The following is a 19688-nucleotide window of genomic DNA, read 5'->3' as shown; positions in this document are numbered from 1 at the left end:
ACAAGGCATTTGGCATTCATTTTAAGCAACATACTGCATCTCAGATCACTTTTATTCACTGTTTATGTTCGGAGGTTTCAACTTGAAAGAATTGAAGAAGGACGACACTTGTTCAGGCAATTCCGCTAGGACACTGTGTGTAAGTGCCACACTGTTTCCCTGCAATGACAGATAAGAGAATTAATAGAAACATTAAATAGTCTTTCTTTACACTCTTTAAGGACTATGAGTGTCATGTGGGTTACGCAGAAAAAGCACACCCCAAATGCAATGAAACCCCAAAGGTCTAACACAAATGCCTTATGAGATACTATTCAGAAAGAGTTTGTTTACTTGGAAGAAAAGAAGGGGGTTCCGGAAGCAACTGTGTACATAACTAGAAGAAAAAAAAAATTACGATGATGCTGAACCGTTATGTGTGGCCTGCTACTCACGCAGAAATTTCTGAAAGGCACAAACTGGACTATGTCCCGTGCAGCGGCTTCGCCACTGAGCGAAAGCAGCGGTTTGTCATCGCTGTCAAGGAACTCCATTTCGCGGAAGTCTGCGCCTCCGACACCCACTATGATGATGGACATGGGCAGGCGAGAAGCTTCGACGATTGCCGTGCGCGTCAAATCCATGTCTGTTATCACGCCGTCCGTGATGATGAGCAGCACAAAGTATTGCTACAAGTGAAGAAGAGGGAAAACGTTGAGTGCGATTAAACATTGTCGCTAAAACGATTAAGAACAAGCACACACTTGAACCTAATGTGTCAATGAGCTACTTACTGCAGCTTTATTCTGGTAAAGAACTTGTCTGGCAAAATGGGCGACATGGTTGATAATTGGGGAGAAGTTGGTTGGGCCACCAAAGCTTCAATTGGGGCAGACACTGCTGATACGCACGCACCAAACCCTCAATATAAACGCATGTCAGCTTAAAATCATGCTTCAACTAGTCGACGACGGCTGAGTGGGTGTGGCCATGTCTCGCTACAGCTGTCAAGCCCCCACTGCGGACATTAAAAACAGATTACAAGTTCAACTATTGTGTACTCCCACTGTGGGACGAATAAAGGATATCTTATCTTATCTTACTTATTTAAAATTACTTGTGTGATCGTTCCGGAAATATCCTTGTCTGTTACCGTTGGTAATACGAACGAGAAATAGAACGTGTGTGGGCTGTATCTGACGCGCCCAGAGAGCAACCAGAGGGCAGCACCGTCACCAGTTACTGTGGACGTTTTATCAGCTCATTAAAACGAGTAAAATTATGTCGTATTGATTGCTGTACTCTTAATTGAAGTTTAGTTTTGCAGTGCCACAAAAACTTACATGTACAAAATATTCATCATGAAGAGAAAAAAAAATAACGGGAAAAATTTGTGGCAGGTTTCATATCGGTTGCATTTCGGGAGCGCACCGACTCTTTGTGGTGCGTTCAGGAGCTAATATAAAGTCCGTGCGTGTTTTAATTTGCCAACACTGATGTCAGTAAGTAGAAAGGAGAATTAGGTAATTTCATTGATTAGGCATTTTTCATAAAGGACTCACAAACCCCCGATTTATGAGATTTAGGAAATTAACAAAATAATAGCATCATGGAAACAAGGGCCTGAAGTATTTGTCACTTTAGTCACACAAAAGGAGCATGGAGTGGGCTCATCTCATAATTACTTTTATTTCAGCAGGGTTGATTCCACGTGTTCATTCATCTTCAGAGTTACATAAATGAGTGTACAGTATATACATAGTATACCAAGACAATTTACAGAAAACTGGTCAAATAAACTCAAAAATAGCAAAACACACAAGTTGATTCTACCAGTAAATCCATTTTCATTGTTACATTACAGCAGGACAAATATATAGAAGTCCATTAGAAGGGAAGAAACTGTTTTGCGGTTAAGGTGTTTGTTGACCCTGATGGATCAGGGGTGGCACGATACCGGACCCGAGGCTATGTAGAATACTGTTTAGCCCAGTTCAGACCCACCAGCACTGTATTTGATATTCTAAAATATATTTCTAAATTATTTTCCCAGCCGTGTTTCAATCCCAAGGGGGGAAAAATGAATCCTGGAGCCATCCCTGGGGTGGACATTTTGTCCCATCAGTTTGCACAAAAAAAGCACACATTAGATAATTTGATACAAAAATACATATTTGTCATTATATTACCGTAATAATGTATCACCATATGTATATGCTTTAAAACGGTTACATGAATTCCAAGAAGCTTTAAAACGGTTATATGATTTCCAAGAAGCATACATGAGGAACATGAAGCAATTTACATAGAAATCAAACTAATCCAGAGTTAGATGCTCGATTTTGACATGAAAATCAATCTCAGCAAAAACCGTCCTTTTCGTCGCGCAATACATGACGTTACTTATCCCAATGTATTTTAACTTGCTTTATTCAAAAAAGTAGCTTTGCGCTCAAAATATGGCAAATTCCAAGTAGCAAATTGTGTCGATTAGACATTCATGTGTCATCTCACGTATTAAAAATGGCTTCATATCGGAAGGTGACAGTATCACGATAGAATTGATACTGGCATATTGTATACTATACAGTATCCATAATACGTCAGAAAACTGATATTTATTTTCACCCCCGAGCCAATGATTCTTTAGCTGTTAAGTACATCTCACTTTGGCACAACCAACACACTGCCTCGGCTGGTGTCCAAGGAAAAAAAATTCTAAAATGTAATTTTAAAAGGAATAGCGGTATGCCGACCTGCGTGTGCTTAATCTGTGGATTGTGTTGATACAGATATTGGAAGAGAGGTTTAACTAGAAAAGATCCCCCCCTCAAAAAAAGGAGTTCCTTGATGTCCCATCACAAGAGAAAACAGGACAGATGTTCAGGATTCATCATCTGGAGGACACCACTAAACTAGAATTGTAGCTCATCACCAAAACTGAGACACTGGAGGAGGTCACCACCTCTTGAATGTGATGTAGCGGACAGGGTCTCAACATGCGGCATTGGTGCAGAGAGCTTTTCCTTACTCAGCGACTGGATGGACCCTAATTTCTGACTCTGACTCCTAACGGAAGTCTCAAAGTCCACCGATGGCGCTTGGATCTCCGTGTCTTGACTCAGTAGTCTGGAGGACTCTGCTTTGTGATGATGAACAGTGAGGGGATTGAATACTTGTTTTGTTTTCTGACTCTGCACGGACGTCGTCGTTTGGGTCTTTTCCTTAACGCCGAGTGCGGCGGGGGAAGGTGCCTCAAGAAGTCGCAGAGGTACCTGATTGAGCACCTCCTGTTTTATGGTCTCTGCCACCAGCGTCTGACAGTGCGCGATGAGGCGTGGTTGCATCTCTTCCTTTGCGTCAAGATGCTCCAGTGCTAATTGGATGGGTTTGTTGAGAGGCTTCGAGGGGCCGGCTGTTACTGTGTGACCCTGCACAGCCAGGTCCACCTGGGTCTCTACCTTTATGTTTCCCGTCAGCGTAGGACCTTCGAACACCTTGATGATGAGCTGCTGCGATTCCCCTATGCCCAGGGGCTTGGTATACTCCTCAGCTTCGGTAAGCAACGGCAGGCCCTGAGGCTCAAAATGCTCCAGTAACAACTGGAAGCCATCTTCGACACTCTGAAGCTCAATCTGAGAAGCGGGGGAAAGAAGCATACAATCCAGGAGATTCAGTGCGTGGTCGTTCTCAAGAGTTTCTCCCTGAGGCTGCCCCTCGGGAGCAATTGAAAGTTCATTTTTGCCGCACGGCATCTGCATGAATTTCTTTTCTTCAATCAGTGCTTCCACGGACTCTTCTGAATTGAGGGCGGAAGGAGGCTGCGAGTTGTAATGCATTGTTTCGGAAGAGGAGTCCAATTCATCACATGCCATGATGTCCTTTTGAACTGTCGAAAGGCACATGCTATTGGTATGTGCACCTTCGGGATCTGGTGTGTCCTCTGCAAAGAGACCAAAAGAAGAACTATCTTTTCCGCTTGCTCAAACTACAGCAACATTGCATCAAACAAGAATGTCTGCCATGTTGTCAAAATTCTGCCCAACAAAATGGCGTTTCACTCTTAACGATGTGGCGGGCTAGTTTGTGGTGATGTGTGGTGACGTACTTGGAACACCAGTGTGTACTTTACTCTTTCGCCGCTTCCTGCGTTTCCCCTGGAAAAAAAAAATAAAAGAAACACCCGCTTCAGCATATCTCACGATCAAATCAAAACATTTCCATTCCCGTCATCATCAGGCGGGTCGCGGACGCTCATGTGCAACTAACATAGTTTTCACAGGTGGACCAACGAGGATAAAGCTGAGCGTGCCGCCGTTTCTGCGCATCCGCTTCTTCATAGTATTTGTCCCTGTCCGCCTGTGGGAGCAACTTCCACTGTGAATGCAAAAAAAAAACAACAACCCACAAACATGTTCAAAAAGGACGTCGACTGCTCGGGGTAAATGCCAAATCGGCACATATTTACAAAAGACTGAAATGCACACAAATTCAGTGACGTGTCGTAATAGATGTTTTGCAAATGAGCAGAAGACAAGTCAAAGTAGTTGATGGTAAATCTGGCTCGAAAAAGGATTACGATGAGGTTGACATGTATTTTACTTAACCCCAGTCACAAACCACACAATGCGGATTGAGCTCTGCGTCTCCCCCACTCCAATTAAAACCCAATTTTACATAGTTGAAATCATTTTTTCCTCACTGTCTGCAAGCGGGGCTCCGTGATCACGGGGCTCCGGCAGTAGCCACTGTCAGCAACTGCTTGGCTCGCTCTCGTCCTCTTAGCGCTGTTTTAGCTTGGACAAAGGAACCAGGACGAGTATGAGCTATCAACAAACTATTGCTTTTAAAACACAGGATTATACCGTCGGACGAAATTGCGCCGAAACGACCACTGCATCCCACACGGCCGTCTGCCTCCATCTCCCCAACGTAACCCACACCCTGCCGTTTCCTTTCTCACCGCTGCTTAAGCGATTCCCATGACAATACCAAAAAGTGCATGACCTCGCAGAGAATCCCAAATGACGGAACTCATGGAACAATCTTGCTCTGCAAAAAAACTTTGCCCTACAACGGTGATTATCGAAATGTGGTGGCAGCACCACCGGTGATGGTTGCTCCCTCTAGTGGTGTGTCAAAGAATCACTGCATTAAATGTATACACAGTGCATGATACGGTGGTTTAAACTTTTTTATTCCCTAAAAAAAACCCTATATACTTTAAGAATATACACTATTGTATGTTAAGGTTGTGTAAAATGCTTGGGAGAACCAGCACCAACCAGACTAGTTCAGAGATTGTGTCTACTTGGAACCTCCTAAAAACTTTCCATTGTACACAAGACCTCCACAACTAACTGATGCACTGATTGTACTCAACATGGGCGTAATGCATGTTGCGTATGGGGTGTGAGTATCTCGCTTCTCCAAAAATTCCTTGTAGATGAAAATTTTATTTGACACTTATCAAGTACTTGGTTCTGCCATTTGATGAGTCTGTTGAAGGTCCAATGAGTCCAGTTCTAAAGATGCTCCTTGACAAGTGCCTTTAGAAGTACCGTCAGTGTTGTACAGTCCCCTCCAAAAGTTTTGTTTTCGTTGTGTAGCAAAGACATTTGGGTTTCAGATCAAAAGTAGGATAAGGAATAAATGTCGAGAATTCCACATTTTATTTCATGGTATTCACATTTTTGGATTTCATCTGTGAAAATTGCATCTGTTGTAAAGCGATGAAGACCAGAGTGGTGTCTACGGGGGTGGGGCAACCAGAAAATCAAAGTGAGCTATTACACAAACAGTAGGCAGAGCCAATACTATGATTTGGAATGTCCTGAAAAAAATAACTAAGTACTTCCGTACTGAGCAATAGACATCAAACAGGTCAGAGAAGAAACATCAAGTCCATTCCACAAGATGAAAACCACTCATCCGGCAAGAGGAATCGGGAGGCCAGATTGGATTATGCAGATATCAGTCAAGAGATCCAGCCACTCATCTTTTTAAACAAAATAGTATGGACCTATGATTTTACCAAAGTGATGTCCAAAGTATGAAGGAAGAAAGGATGTGCTTATGATTCAAAACACACACACACACTTATATGTGAAGCGCAGTGGGGGTTAAGTGGGGTCATGGCTGCTTTCAAAACGGGTTCACCAGACTGTATATTGACTATGGAGCTCATGACAGTCACAGCAGAATGAATTCTGATGTCTACAAACCCACTTTGCCGGGCAATTTCCAAAAAATAAGAAAGCGCTGCTTGCAAACTCATCGGGAGAAACTTCGTCATGCAACAGGACAAAGACCCCAAAACACAATGCCAACACAACAAAGGACTCACTCAGAAGGGAAAGAAGCTGCAGTGAAGGCCTTGAAAAGCATTTCAACCAAAGCCTACCACAAGGACCAAGTCACTGGGTCGCAGGCGCTATGCGGTTCTTGCAAGTGAGCGTTATTCCACCAAATATTAAATGTTAGTCAATTCAATCCTGTCCATGTCAATACTTTTGCTGAAAATAAAAAGATGGATTCATTTTCGTCTTTTGATCTGAAGCCCGCAGGTCTTCCAATTCAACTCAACTGTATTTATGGAGCACTTTCAAACAGCCATCGCTGCATACAAAGTGCCTTACATGGAGCAATTCAACAACCGGTACAACAAAACCGAATGAATTGACCGTGCCGGTCCAATACTTTTGTAGGGGACTTGGGCATGACATTTAACCGAGTGCCGTACGTCTCCTGAGAGTTGCTCCAACAGGGCATAACCTACCATTTTTCCGAGGGCCACATGAACAGATGCACTGTCTCTCTTTTCCAGTTGCATGGTGACTACTTCTCTGTACTTGTTTGCAAACAACATAAAGGCATTCGGCGGTTTCTTGATGTAGGGTCGCTCCCGCACATGCTCAGTCTTCCTCGTGTTACTGAAATTAAGGGCACAAAACGGGCGTCTTTTAGGAAACGTTGTCAGAGTCAAATGAAGCGTGGTACCAATCTCAAAGTCTCAAAAGGGTCGTGCACATTTATGCAATTACATAAAGGTGCGGTTTCTTTTTAGTGCTGGATGTTACATTCATTATGGGGCAAACATTTTGAAATCATTTAAATTGGTCTCAATTTTGATGCCACAAAAATGTGGCATTTAGGGCTGAGTAGCCATTTTTATATCCACTATACTCACACCCAAATAAAACACATCGACAGTTCATGAGCCAGTATGGAAATGTTTGTGCAAACAAAGCTTACATAGTTGTGAAGAGGTTTTGCGGAGGAGCTGCAGACATTAAAGGATGCACCTGCTCAAACAAAATTTCTCCATTCCTGCGTCAACGGGAATAGAAAGACTGTGATGACGTGAATAAGGTTTTAATTTCAGTCGTCCTTTGTAAGGGTTTCTTTCACTCACATAAAACCAACAGGTACCATCTGCGGGGCCCCGGGCGTCATCATCATGCCTGATGGCGCCCTTATCTGAAACGGGAGATTTTGAATTTAACCGATTCACTCCAACTGTTTTTGAGCACGCCGTGCAAAAAAAAAAAAATGAAGATTCGGGTGATTATCACATACTGAAACACTATGCACAGCCTGTTCAAAAATGGACGGGGAAATTATACGCGTTCACCATGAACTAACAAATTCTCCATCAAGTCACTCAATCAGAAATACAAAGTTGGTTTCATACCATTTGTTGAGGATGGGGACCGAGGACGTTTTGAACAGGCCATTGATGCGGCAGTTGCTGCTGTTCAAGAGTAAAGTCAAATTATTACACACTGCCTGGTCCATCTCGGTGGCTATATGCACAAATCTTAGCAATCTTAGAGCTGAAATGTAACCGAGGTTGTTTCTTGCGAGAAGAGAAACCAGGCCCATGCATGCGGAGACGACCGATCAGTTTGTGCACAAGGAAAGCGAAGCTGGAACTATTGCAGCCTAAACGTTCACAAAAAATAAAAGCCACGATAAAAACAAAGTAGAATTGAGAAAGGGGGGAAATCTTTCATCTAGACTATTCTCAATGCCACATGCAATTGTCTTCATGTAACAAGTCGCTTTCAATCCAAAAATTGTTTTTTTCCGAGAGAACCATTACTTATGAGGACTTTTGCTCGTCCCCTAGATGATATTTGGGAAGACGTTGTACGACTTACCTGACTGTGATTATGGAAACCGGCATGACTATTAAGGTGCACCGGCGGTCTGATCTGCTGCGGTACATTGTACATGTTCGGGCCCGTCATCATTGTGGCTGGCTGGGAAAAACGAGGCCCCACGGGGAAAGTGGGCAGCATCAGCCTCGGGTGGCATTCTGGCCTGATCGGGTGCATTTTGATCCAGTTTCGGTGAGAAATACAGATCTTGATCCCAAGCGCTTGTCATTTATCAATTAGAAAAAAGACTGTGGCGGTCACGCAAGAGTTAATTCTGCAAAAAAGTATCATTTTTGTTTTTCTGTATTTTGAATCATTTTATGGAGCCGTTAGCCATTCGACGCCACAGTTTATATCGAAGATGGATGGATATGGATTACATAACATCATGTCCGACAGCGGTGATGAATCCTTGTCAGCATGATGTAGTAGTGACATTTCAAGGACAACGCAAACAACTTAGAGCAATTACATCTGTCAAAGCCTCCAAAGACTGTTCCAATTGCCGTGCCATTGAACTTTTACCCACAGGACGCCACAATCGTTCAGATCAATAATTTTTTCAACCCGCGCTGAACCGCTAACCTGTTCATTCTGTACACCTTGCCTCTTGGACATTCTTCTACCACCGTGCCTCCTCAATATTCCATCCCCACCAAACCAGGCATCTCACTCGGCACTACTCCAAATTATCAACTAAAATTGCCTTTCCACGTTAAAACCTGAATGATCACACACTTCCACAAACCAAACTGCAATAAATCCAAAGTCCTCTCCTGGACCCGGGACATCACCCTCACCACCTAAGTGCTGCCGACCCCCCCCCCCCCCCATCTCCCTCGAATCTTTGACCAAAATATCAAACATACACAGCGTTATCAATTCCTGCTCATCACCTAAAAAGCAGTACGATAACCTCACCTGCTCCGCCATCCCTCCTCAAAACCCACTGAAACCCCCTCCCGGAGGACATCAGAAAGCCACTACTTACACATTTCAATCCAAAGACTCACCTCTTCAAACCTGATCACTCGCCCCATTTTGTCATGCAAAACCCATTTATTACCCATCCACAATTTTCTGCATAGCTCGTCTTCACAGAGGTTGCTGGTGAGCTGGCGCCGATGCCGCCTGACCATTCACACTTATTCACACCCACAGTATGGTCAATTTAGAGCATGGGTGTCAAAATTCTGAATAGTTCAGGGGCATCATAGAGCCTAATTTGGATGTCAAGTGTAAATGTGAAATCTATGTTGCACTGTATCAATGAAAGGCAATGCAAGTACATTGAGAACATATTTATATTGAATGAACTCTTTTTACAAACAAGAACAACCGCAGGTTTCTCGAGAGCAACGTGCAATAAACTTCATTTTATCATCTCCATATGTGCATTATGACTTATAACAGGGATTGCATAGGTTTTTCACCTTTTAATTAATCGTTTTTCGCAGTGGATAAAGAACGCACCGGTCAGTTACGAAAATGATTACGTCGTTACGTAACTTTCGCGCAGCAAGCCGTTTCGTCGCTGCTATGTTGGACGTAGGCAAGCCGTCAGCATGTTTATGGTGCTGGTTGTCGTCGGCGACGTTTTACAGGCCTCTATGCGCTAACCCGACGTCGGTCACGTTCAGCGGCTATCGCGCGGTGTCGGCATGTACCGCCGGAAAAGGTGATCACGTACGCCGCGAGGTCGATTATCACGTACGCCGCGAGGTCGACGAGTATGTACCTTGGGCGCATGGCTGCGAATCCATACCATCGGCATCGGTCGTCCGGTCCACATTTCAAACCGCAAACTAGCGGCCGCAGCAGAATAAGGCGTAAACTAAGCAATTAATATTTGTTGTACACACCCCCCCTACCAAAAAAAAAACCCCACATCAAATTAACATTATACAAAGTATGTGTAGGGAACAACGGGGACAGCAAAAAATGACTTTTTGTTAGTCACAGGTCTCATAAAAGGAGACAGTATCAATGTGAAAGTATGTACAGGTAGGTTTCCGATTGCAATTCTCGACTAAAAAAATATAGCCCTGAGTGTTACGTAGTTGTTAAAACGGCATCTTCATTCACATACTTTGATTTTTTAAAAATCTTTAAAAAAAAAGTGCAAGCAGATCCACAAGAGGTCTTGTGGGTCTCGCGGGTGGTTTCCACAATAAGAGCAACCCACATCAATGTCACTTTTAAACTTAAGTCATGTCACAGTTGGGCCGATGGTGTTCATGTAATATTTTACAACTCACTTTTTTTCACCTTATTAGTCAGCATATACTTATTTGGGAGCTGTTTCTCAATATCAGTAAAAAAGCAGTTCCGGTATGACACAAAATATGGAATGAATGGAGACAGCATTTTTCTGAAACGGCACAGACATCGTTCCAAATTTGATGTTGAGTCAATTACCAATCTCCATCTCTAAAATACATGGGAGGAAACAGGATTGGGTAAAAGCATTAACTTATTTTTTTGAGTATTTTAATTTCTGCAGTTATTGCATCAAATAGAATGTCATATTGTATTGGCGCAATTGTAAATTTCTAAGCATGAAAGAATTCTGAATAAGATGTATTGTTGCTGTCAAATAAATGCCTTACGACCAGCGCCTATTTTTCTAAGGAAACAAAAGGATAAATTTTTGTACAAAATATATTTGTTGTTCCAAATTAGGTAATCAACTCAAAATTTTGCTGCTGTAAATTGTGATTTTCTCCATTGTGAAACAAATAAAGATTTTCTTCTTTTTGAACACTTGGCTGATGACAACCTCTGTGCAATTTGTATCGTTTGAGCACGCGAAGGAGAATCCATAAACTGAAATGGAGCAGCCTTAATGCAAACAACCGTTTGCTATCAAGTTGCAATTGGCACCGGTGTTCTCAGGTCACTGTCATCAGCTGTTGAATGTAACTCTTTGAATGCCTGGCATTTTTACAAGAAGAGAAGCTATTAGTGCAAGAGAAATTTGAAATATTCCGATTTATCCTTTCTTTATGCCTATGTAAACAACTACTGTTTTTTTTTTTTTTTTGCTTTAGTGACTCCTCAAACCTCTGAACAGTTCTCTTTTATATAACCACCACCAACAAAAAAAATTGACAAAGTTGCTCGATGAAGTTTTTACAAGCTGCTAAATATTTGCATTCTATTTTGTAGTAGTATTTAGTAACGTGTGTGAGCATGTGGTACGTCATCACTTAATAAACTCATCTCCCTCATTTGTGACACTAATAGAGTTAATGTGACACTTTGTTCAATTACTAGTTGCTTGTACAGGTCGAATTTGGAAAGATTCGCCAAATTCCGATTGCCTCCACAATCCTTTAAAACATGGTGATCTCAGGCAAAAGCGACCCAATGCTGCCTGTCAAGGCACAATCTGAGTCCTCTGCATTATCTGTGGGTGCATATGCAGCAGGTCGGCCATCTTTGATCAGCTATCCATGGAAACAAGACGAGGACAAAATACGGAGAAGACAGGTGTTGCCCGGGGGCCACATCCGAACCATCATTTTTATTTGGACCGTGAAGGCAAATCATTTGTGGCAAATTCATGGCTCATACAAATTGTCTTCACATTAAACAACACTTGAGATATGAGATCTAGCAAGATTTTTTTGTTACCATTTAAAGATAAATTTAATAAATGGTTCAACAGCGTACTTCGCCTCTGATTTCAAAAGTACTCATCCATCAATTTGTTGTGTCATGTAAGATGGTCATCCATTTAGAGTATCTAAAATGTATATGCAGTACTTTCTTCTGCTTCCAGTGGAAACGATAGAGACCCGGATGAGTCTTGTGCGAGTAGAAAACAGTGAAGCTAGATTGTATTTGTGGTTTCATCTGAGTGTGGAGACGAGAAGGGGAAATTGTATTAATATTTTTGTGTTATATGGTCCACACTGTTTCGAAGCATTTTACTGACCCCCCTAAAATAGTGGTGATGAAATGTCATTTAATGATGATAATGGATGGATTGACTGACGGACTGAGCTGGCCTCAAATAATGACTGAAGATGACAGGCTTCCAAAAATAACCACATAGGTCATCTCTCCATCCTTCCATCCATCCAACCGGTGCAAATGTTTCATTTTTCATAGTAGGTATAACCTAGATATTCCGATTTAGTCTTGTTTCCATCGTTACCGATCAAAGATGGCCGACCTGCTGAGCATGCGCGCCTCGGATCGTGCCTTGACACTGCCACCTGCTGGCTATAATTAGGATTGTCACTTTCCCACTAACAGTCGATAAGAAGCGCAGCCAGGGAGATTTTGAACAAAAAAGAGCATTAAGCAATAGTTTGAAAGGCTTTCTTGTGTTATATAATATGGTTTTAATGTAGCGTCTTGGTGATTACATTTAGGTTGATGTATTTTGGAATTTGCCAGAATAATTATAATGTGTCAAACGAGTTAATGTTTCCACTAAAAAGCGACTTCAAAGGTCAAAATAGTCATTATATATCTTTAAAAACCAGGATACACTGTTCCAATTTAATTTCCCTAACATAAGAGAATAAGTCGTGTCCATGCCCACCGACCCATCCTCATAATAAAGTAAACGCAGTGACGACAATTGCTGTCGCAAGCGCCCCTTGTACATCAACGCTTCAATTGACATTTTGCGTAAGCAGTTTGATGCGAAGTGCTTTAGCTTGTTTCTACGTAGGATGTCGTGTGTTGCGTTATTCTCTCTCTCACGACGTAAGCAGATCGATGCAAAGTTGTTTGTTGTTGCGTGTGGCTAATGAACGCCGCTACTAGGGCTGGTGTTACGGAAATTACACGTGTGTTTTTGTCTTTTGGTTAAAAAATACATTAAGCAAACCAAAAACAAAAATCTCACAGATTAATCTTTCCCTAGCACTAAATGGCAACTAATCCACAAACAGGTATGGTACAACAAAACGAATACAATTGACTTGTGCACGACGACAAAAATCTGAGTTAGTCAAATATTAACACGAAAGATTGTTGAATATGATAAACAGGAACTACATATTTGTCAATACAGTGAGCATCATTCGCAAGTAGAAAACGACATGCTCCACTTAACCACATCTTTTATGACATTCAAGCCACTTCCGAACCGTTATACGAGAGCCGGCGGTATGAACAGTATAACATCAACTCTGTAAAGACGGTTCATTTATTGAATCGATGGATCCGAAGTCGTTTGTAAGAAAAGGTCAAATAAAAATGTAGTGGCGATGATGTAGATTTGTTTTGTTGCAAAGAATTTACATTTTAATGTCATGGGGATAATTGCAATGTGTCCAAATAGGATTTATTTTTTTCTCCTGGTTGATTTTTTTTGTGTGACATTAAATTATAAATCAAAGGGAGGATGGACAGAGTAACACAAGAGTGTGCGTGCACGCGCCTGTGTGTGTGTGAGTATATGCGCGCACGCTTCCGTACCCAAGATGAAATACAGTACTTGCCCCATCCTGATTTCTGTGTTCTTTCTTAGAAAGACTTCCGTTCATGAAACCAATTTTAATATCACACAGACTACCCAAGGAAATATAAAATGCAGTTTCTAAATGCCAATAAAATTTTTAGAGCCCCAAAAAAATCCCTACCTACCTGTCCCCGTGTAAAAAAAAAAAGTTACACACATACACACACACACACACTTAGATTTGAATATATCAACCTATGTCTTTTTGTAATGCAAGTACAACTTTTGTGTTTCAGTGTAGAAGCGATGCAGCATAGAGGAGGGACCACCTGGTTAATGTAGATGTAACATGACAGTATGTATGACTAGATTATTGTTAGGTATGAAGAAGTGTTATTTATATTTGCTTTATGATTGGGCCATTGTCAAAAGAAAAAGCTCTAGCTTGAGGTATGTTATCAAATTGTGTCCGACTGTGTCGTAATAGGTTATTGATACAAGGACAAAGCTGAAGCAAGTTATTATTGGGTTGATATTTCCCCAGTGTGGGACAAATAAAGGATATCTTATCTTAATATGACAGTATTGCATATTGTTATCTGGTATGTGATTTTGTTACGCCCAGATAGAAAATGAAGGTGTTGATATATTGTGTTAAGTGATATCTTACTTCTACTTACTCCCCTTTTAACATGTAACTCAGGGGTATCCCAATCAGTTACGCGAGACCCCCTAACCTCCCAGATTTTGATGTCCCCCTCTTCCAGAACACCCGATTCAAAGCCTGATAACAATGTTGACCATTTGAATCGGGTGTGTACGCAGCTAATTCATCACCCCCGATTCTGTTATGCTGTATGTGCATTCACACACAGGAGAAAGAGGAAAAGCAACTGATTTTGTGTTGCTCAAGCAAAATGTACATGCAGGATACGGGTCAAATGTTCAAAGAGCATACCTTGCATGTGGAGAGTTGATCTTGCAGGTAATACCCCGATATTCCAGCTTTTCAGGCTCCGTCCCACACAGGAATGCGGCTTGGCGCTCTTCATCCGCTGTTCCGGTGCCATGGCCAACATGAATTGCTTTCACTTGAGGATTTCAGTCGCAAGCCAATAGTTTCATGAAGTGCAAGTGTGAAAAACTTGCTCGTCTTGTATTTTCACGGAAGAATAAACCCACTCCTCCGAGGAAGGGCAAATGATTCGCACAGGAGTGACTTACAAATAGACACGTGGTAAGGCCAGGAACGTCTCTATTTCATTGTAATGGTTCAGATATTGTTCGAGTGTGAGTTCCCGCGAGATTTGGGTGGATGACACCGCCTCATCAAGGTCAGCTGGAAAAGGCGCCGGACCGAACGCAAGTTGATCTGTGACAAATAGAAGATGCCCCTCATCAAGGACATCAAGCATGCAGCTTCTGCAGGACCTTGGGTGTCTTGTCAAAAGGGGAAGTCGAATCGGAAATGTCCTTTACAATGTTCTACCCACTACACGCACCCCCACTATAGTCTAAAGAGAGCATTCTAATTATCTTTGTGGAAAAAGCTTTTAGCAGAAAAATCCACCTATCGCGGGGTGGCCATATTTTCTCATTGACAGAAAATGACATCACAGTGCCTAAATGCTCTTTGGGGGTTGGCCCTGAGATGCTGACAGAAAGAAACCCATTCTGATGACTGATCAGAAGATGAAGATGGTGTGTGGCGATTGCACAACTGACACATGGGAAAGAAAAGGCAAAGGCGAAAAGCGGGGGAGGGAATTTGGATTTTTGGAGTAAATTGGCTCAGGTGAAGGGAGTGGTTGTTGCGATGTGCAAAGTCAATCAAAAGATGTTCTAAATGAAGAGGTCATGGAGGGAATTCGATCAAGAGGCTATGGAGAAGCTGACTGCTGATTGGCTTTTAATTTTTTGCTCTTAGGAAAGTGAAATATGAGTCTGTGGCAGTAATGAGTCGTTGGGAGTACGTTGCCAACCGCATAACAAATCACAGAAGAATACTTGTCATATTCCAACATATTAACGAATACCATGTTTAGATTAGTGGGGGTGCTTAAAGACTTTTTTTAAACTTACCCTTTAAATGTGGCAATACATTTTGAGGTGTGTTCCAATATTCTAACACAACATGATCAAATACAATCTTAAAACCGACTGTTGACCTTTCCATATGTCAAGCTCACCCATGACCTGACTCCATCTGCATCCTAATTCAGTCAAAAAAACCCTCGTAATTGAAGGTTCGTTCGCACCAAACTATCGCCTTTTTATGGGGCTTGCTTTGATTGTTTTTGATGAAACAGCCCAAGAGAGGAGGAGCCCTTTGGAACAGTGGACACTGAGTTAGGCTTTCTCATCCAGTATCAGTGTGTGACGTCACAAATAAGCTCCAAGAAGCTTCGTACCAGTAGATTGATTAGGAATGGAGTGGCACTGTCCCCAAACAAACATCAAACTGTGGATTTTTTTTCCTGGTTCAGAATGGTTTGCGTTAATCTCTGCATTGTTATAGTGGTAAATTAAGTGAGTTATCTGAATGGTTTCATGTAAGCAGAACTCACAGGGATCAATGCTCTCCGGGAGTAGCTGCTGTCGAGTCACCAGCACAGATTTTGGCGCAACAGGTTCAAGAAATTCTACAATTAAGCAAACTAGCAAGGTGAGCATACTAGAAAGCGAGAGGTGGGGCTCCTGTGGAATTCTAGTATGCTAGCATACTAGCTAGGGCACAGGTGGCAAACTCAAGGCAGGGGGTCAGATCCAGCCGCAACATCATTTTAGGCGGCCCAAAAGCAAATTGTGTGTCAATTTCCTTGATTCTTGCTATAGTGTACCGAAACGTCAAATTGTCATGTGTAATAAAGATAACATTTTGCAATAATTTTGTTACCCTGTTTTCACTCCCTGAAACAATAATTGAACAAAAATTTTTCAAAAATGAGTTGGCACACCTCTGAGCTCACGAATGTTGGTGCAGCTGGTGACACCATTTTGATCCAGCTGAAATAACCATTTGCATTTAAATCTTATGGACAATAATTTATGCGAAGATACTGATTGTTATTAATTGTTCAAAATTACTCATTTAAAAACAGAGGAATGATCAGGTCTAGGTCAGGACTAGTCATGCGGGCCTCTGGCTAACAGGTGACTCCTGCTCAAGACGATGTTGAATACAAACAAAAAATGTAGACTTATTCTTTCCGTTCATAAAGTTTCGGGGCTTATTTTAAATACATCTATTTCTACACTACACACAATGAAGGTCAAACAATCATTTGGGAACTGGAGTTTACTTTGCTTCATTACATGTCAGTGATTTATTTTCATCTCTCCATCCATCCATCCATCCATCCATTTTCTAATCCGCTCATACAAGGGTCGTGGGGGGTGCTGGAGCCTATCCCAGCTGTCGTCATATAGCAGGCGGGGTACACCCTGAATTGGTTGTCAGCCAATCGCAGGGGACAGAGACGAACAACCATTTGCGCTCACAATCACATCTCAGGACAATTAGGATAAATCAACCTACCATGCATGTTTTTGGAACGTGCGAGAAAACCCACGCAGGCACGGGGAGACTATCCAAACTCTACTCAGGAAGGCTGGAATCAGAATCGAACCTTGGTCCTCTGCACTGTGAGGCCGGTGTCCTAAACCAGTCGACTGCCGTGCCGCCATTATTATCTAACCGATACTTTATATACAAGCTAACTAAAATGAATTGAAAAACAAAATAATCATTTTCTTAAAAAAATAAATAAAAACACAATGCTCTAAAACTATAACTTAAAAAAAAGTCAAAACAAACAAACAAAAAAAACCCAAATAAAAATCTAAAACGATTTTAACCTTAGTATAACACATACGGATGGAGCTCTGTGCTGATACTAAGTATGCATACAGTACGTTTGAGTCAGAAGCAAGCAGGGATTCCCCCGAAACAATTTTGCATTGTTAAACTACGCTTGTGAATATTTCAGCCAATCCAGGTCATTTCCTTTTCGGGGCATCGAATCAAACACAACTGCAAAACGTGCTCATGTTAGTCACCTGGCAGAGCATTAGTCAGTCCAACGTGAAATTTGCCAAATAAATTAGGCAAATAATGTAAATATTTAAATATATACTGTATATAAATTGTTGATTATATTTTTCTTAAAATTAAGATGGCCTTCTAAAATGATAAACTGGTTTCCAACCACTACATTTTGGTGTATTAAGTGCAGTTGTCCTGTTTTGGACTTGAAATTTGATGTACAGTATATTTGTGAATTTAAACGGTATTTAGGATTTTTTTCTTAATCTATGTAGTTGTCATATAGTGGAATAGTTTGATTTATCAACAATCACATTTTTGTATCTCAAATTAGTAGTATTGCAAATTTCCCCAGTGTGGGAGAAATAAAGGTTATCTTATCTTCGGGCGAGATATACGATTCAAGGATGGAAAGATTTTCCAATGAAACGATTTTCTAAACACCCTTAATATTGGTACTTGCCCAACTAAAACTCCACAAGTTCTGCTGGTTTTCGAGTGGTCAGACTGAAGGTGTCAGAAAACACAATGTCAGCCAAACAAGGACTGCGCAAACGGCACTTACCTTCCTCATTCATGACCTAAAAAAAAAACAATGACAAAAAGCAAAGACATGAAAGGACGGTCAAGACTTTCTTTAATATGTAGGAACGCACAGTATGTACCTCTTACCCATGTCACAAATGTTTTTTTTTAATCATTTCTGATGTCATTTGCCAGGTTTGATGAAGATGATGATTTGAGGTGATTAAAAAAATGCTGTCTTTAATTAAAGAGAATTCTGAATGAGTGTGGTCTTAATTGACCAAGTAAATGCTATCATAAGAGCTGGATTTGCAGGACATGTCAAGGTTAAATATTGTAACACTTACCAGTGTTTCCTTCTCGAGATTTGCACTCGTAGTGACGTGTGAAATCCGATGGATGTTTTTGAAATGGTTCGAGTGAGAGGGGTTAGAATACACACCAAACAGTGGCTACAACGAAATATAAGCCATACAAGGACTGCACAAAACAAAAAGGCACCTTGCCCATCTGTCGCGTCAATAAATACTTAAATAAATAAAATAAATATTTGTCCCCAAATAAAGGATATCTTTATCTTAAAATCTGAAGCGTTCAAAAGTTGTGGGTTTATTTAATCATGCGGTTGTGTTGAAAGAAGTCATGCCATCCAACTCAATGATCAATAGTACTCAAATATATTTGTTTCATATTGTGCTGTTTTGAGGATCTGACTGGGTTGTGGCAAGCACCTGAAACAGAGTATTTAAAAAAAGAAAAACATACTGACTAGGTATGGTTGGCTCCCAATCAGTAGAGATGTCGTCAAGCCAGGGGGGCATCAGAGCACTCCTTTGTCTTCGTCCTTGGCTAAGCTGGGTTTCCTGATAAGCCATCCAAGCTCTACTCCATCTTTTAGTCGCTGTTATATTACAAGTGATGGAAAGCTCCACAGGTCCAAATCCAACTTTTCGTATAAATGAGCAAATATTGTGCTTAAAGAAATATGGTTCCACATGCAACTTTAAAAAAACAAAGGTTTTCTGCGATTGGCTGGCACCCAGTTCAGGGTTTACCCCGCCTGCTACCCGAAGACAGCTGGGATAGGCTCCGGCACATCCTTGTGAGGCGATGCGGCTTAGAAAATGGATGGATGGATAAAAATGGAGTACATTTAAAGAGCAAAAATTGTGCCAACAGTCATATTACTGTAGGAAATGCTTCTAGAATTCTCAAAAGATAAACTGGCACAAAACATGGTGTGTAATTAATGTGTACTTGATTGTCGCTTGACTGTTATTCTGCGAAAATGAGGACATTTTTCAAAAGATACAGTAATGTACAATATTGGTGGTCTTTTTTTTATGCAGCCAAGGAAATTTCACATAAGTGTGTTGATAAGAATGGTAAAAATATTTGGGAAATATACACAAGTTATTTAATGGAAATCTATTACTGCTTATTGGAAGTGTTTGTTATTGATATGACAAGTGGAAAGTCTGTTCGTACTGTATATGTTTTCATCCACTGTTAGTGACTAAAGAAAGTGTATGTTAATGTATTGTCAACTTCAATT

The 19688-nt window shown here is 41.2% G+C and overlaps 2 protein-coding genes across 2 annotated transcripts in view; one reads left to right on the top strand and one right to left on the bottom strand.

Annotated features, from left to right (window-relative positions):
• LOC127593357 (leukocyte elastase inhibitor-like) overlaps positions 1–19688 on the top strand; it is a 281443-nt gene that overhangs the window by 219158 nt on the left and 42597 nt on the right. The window lies entirely within an intron of this gene.
• On the bottom strand, positions 16–14837 carry LOC127593345 (uncharacterized). The gene is made up of 12 exons (XM_052054737.1): positions 14522–14837; positions 8142–9975; positions 7673–7732; positions 7394–7458; positions 7234–7308; positions 6758–6911; positions 4249–4356; positions 4088–4136; positions 1083–3922; positions 774–997; positions 435–668; positions 16–159 (listed from the first exon to the last, which is right to left on the bottom strand). Exons 2-9 carry the CDS (start codon positions 8316–8318, stop codon positions 2895–2897), a joined length of 1716 nt encoding a protein of 571 aa, XP_051910697.1. The 5' UTR covers positions 8319–9975; positions 14522–14837; the 3' UTR covers positions 16–159; positions 435–668; positions 774–997; positions 1083–2894.

This window comes from Hippocampus zosterae, chromosome 20, assembly GCF_025434085.1.
Source record: "Hippocampus zosterae strain Florida chromosome 20, ASM2543408v3, whole genome shotgun sequence".
NCBI lineage: Eukaryota > Metazoa > Chordata > Actinopteri > Syngnathiformes > Syngnathidae > Hippocampus > Hippocampus zosterae.
This window is presented reverse-complemented; position numbering and strand designations above follow the sequence as displayed.

What these genes read in the sequence shown, in the direction of transcription:
- LOC127593345 (XM_052054737.1), bottom strand. Translation starts at nt 8,318, where the DNA reads ATGCACCCGATCAGGCCAGAATGCCACCCGAGGCTGATGCTGCCCACT. An exon ending in GTCCCCATCCTCAACAAATG is followed by an intron (nt 7,459 to 7,672) that starts GTATGAAACCAA and finishes CTCCCGTTTCAG; the next exon opens with ATAAGGGCGCCATCAGGCAT. An exon ending in AGTACACACTGGTGTTCCAA is followed by an intron (nt 3,923 to 4,087) that starts GTACGTCACCAC and finishes GTCTCTTTGCAG; the next exon opens with AGGACACACCAGATCCCGAA.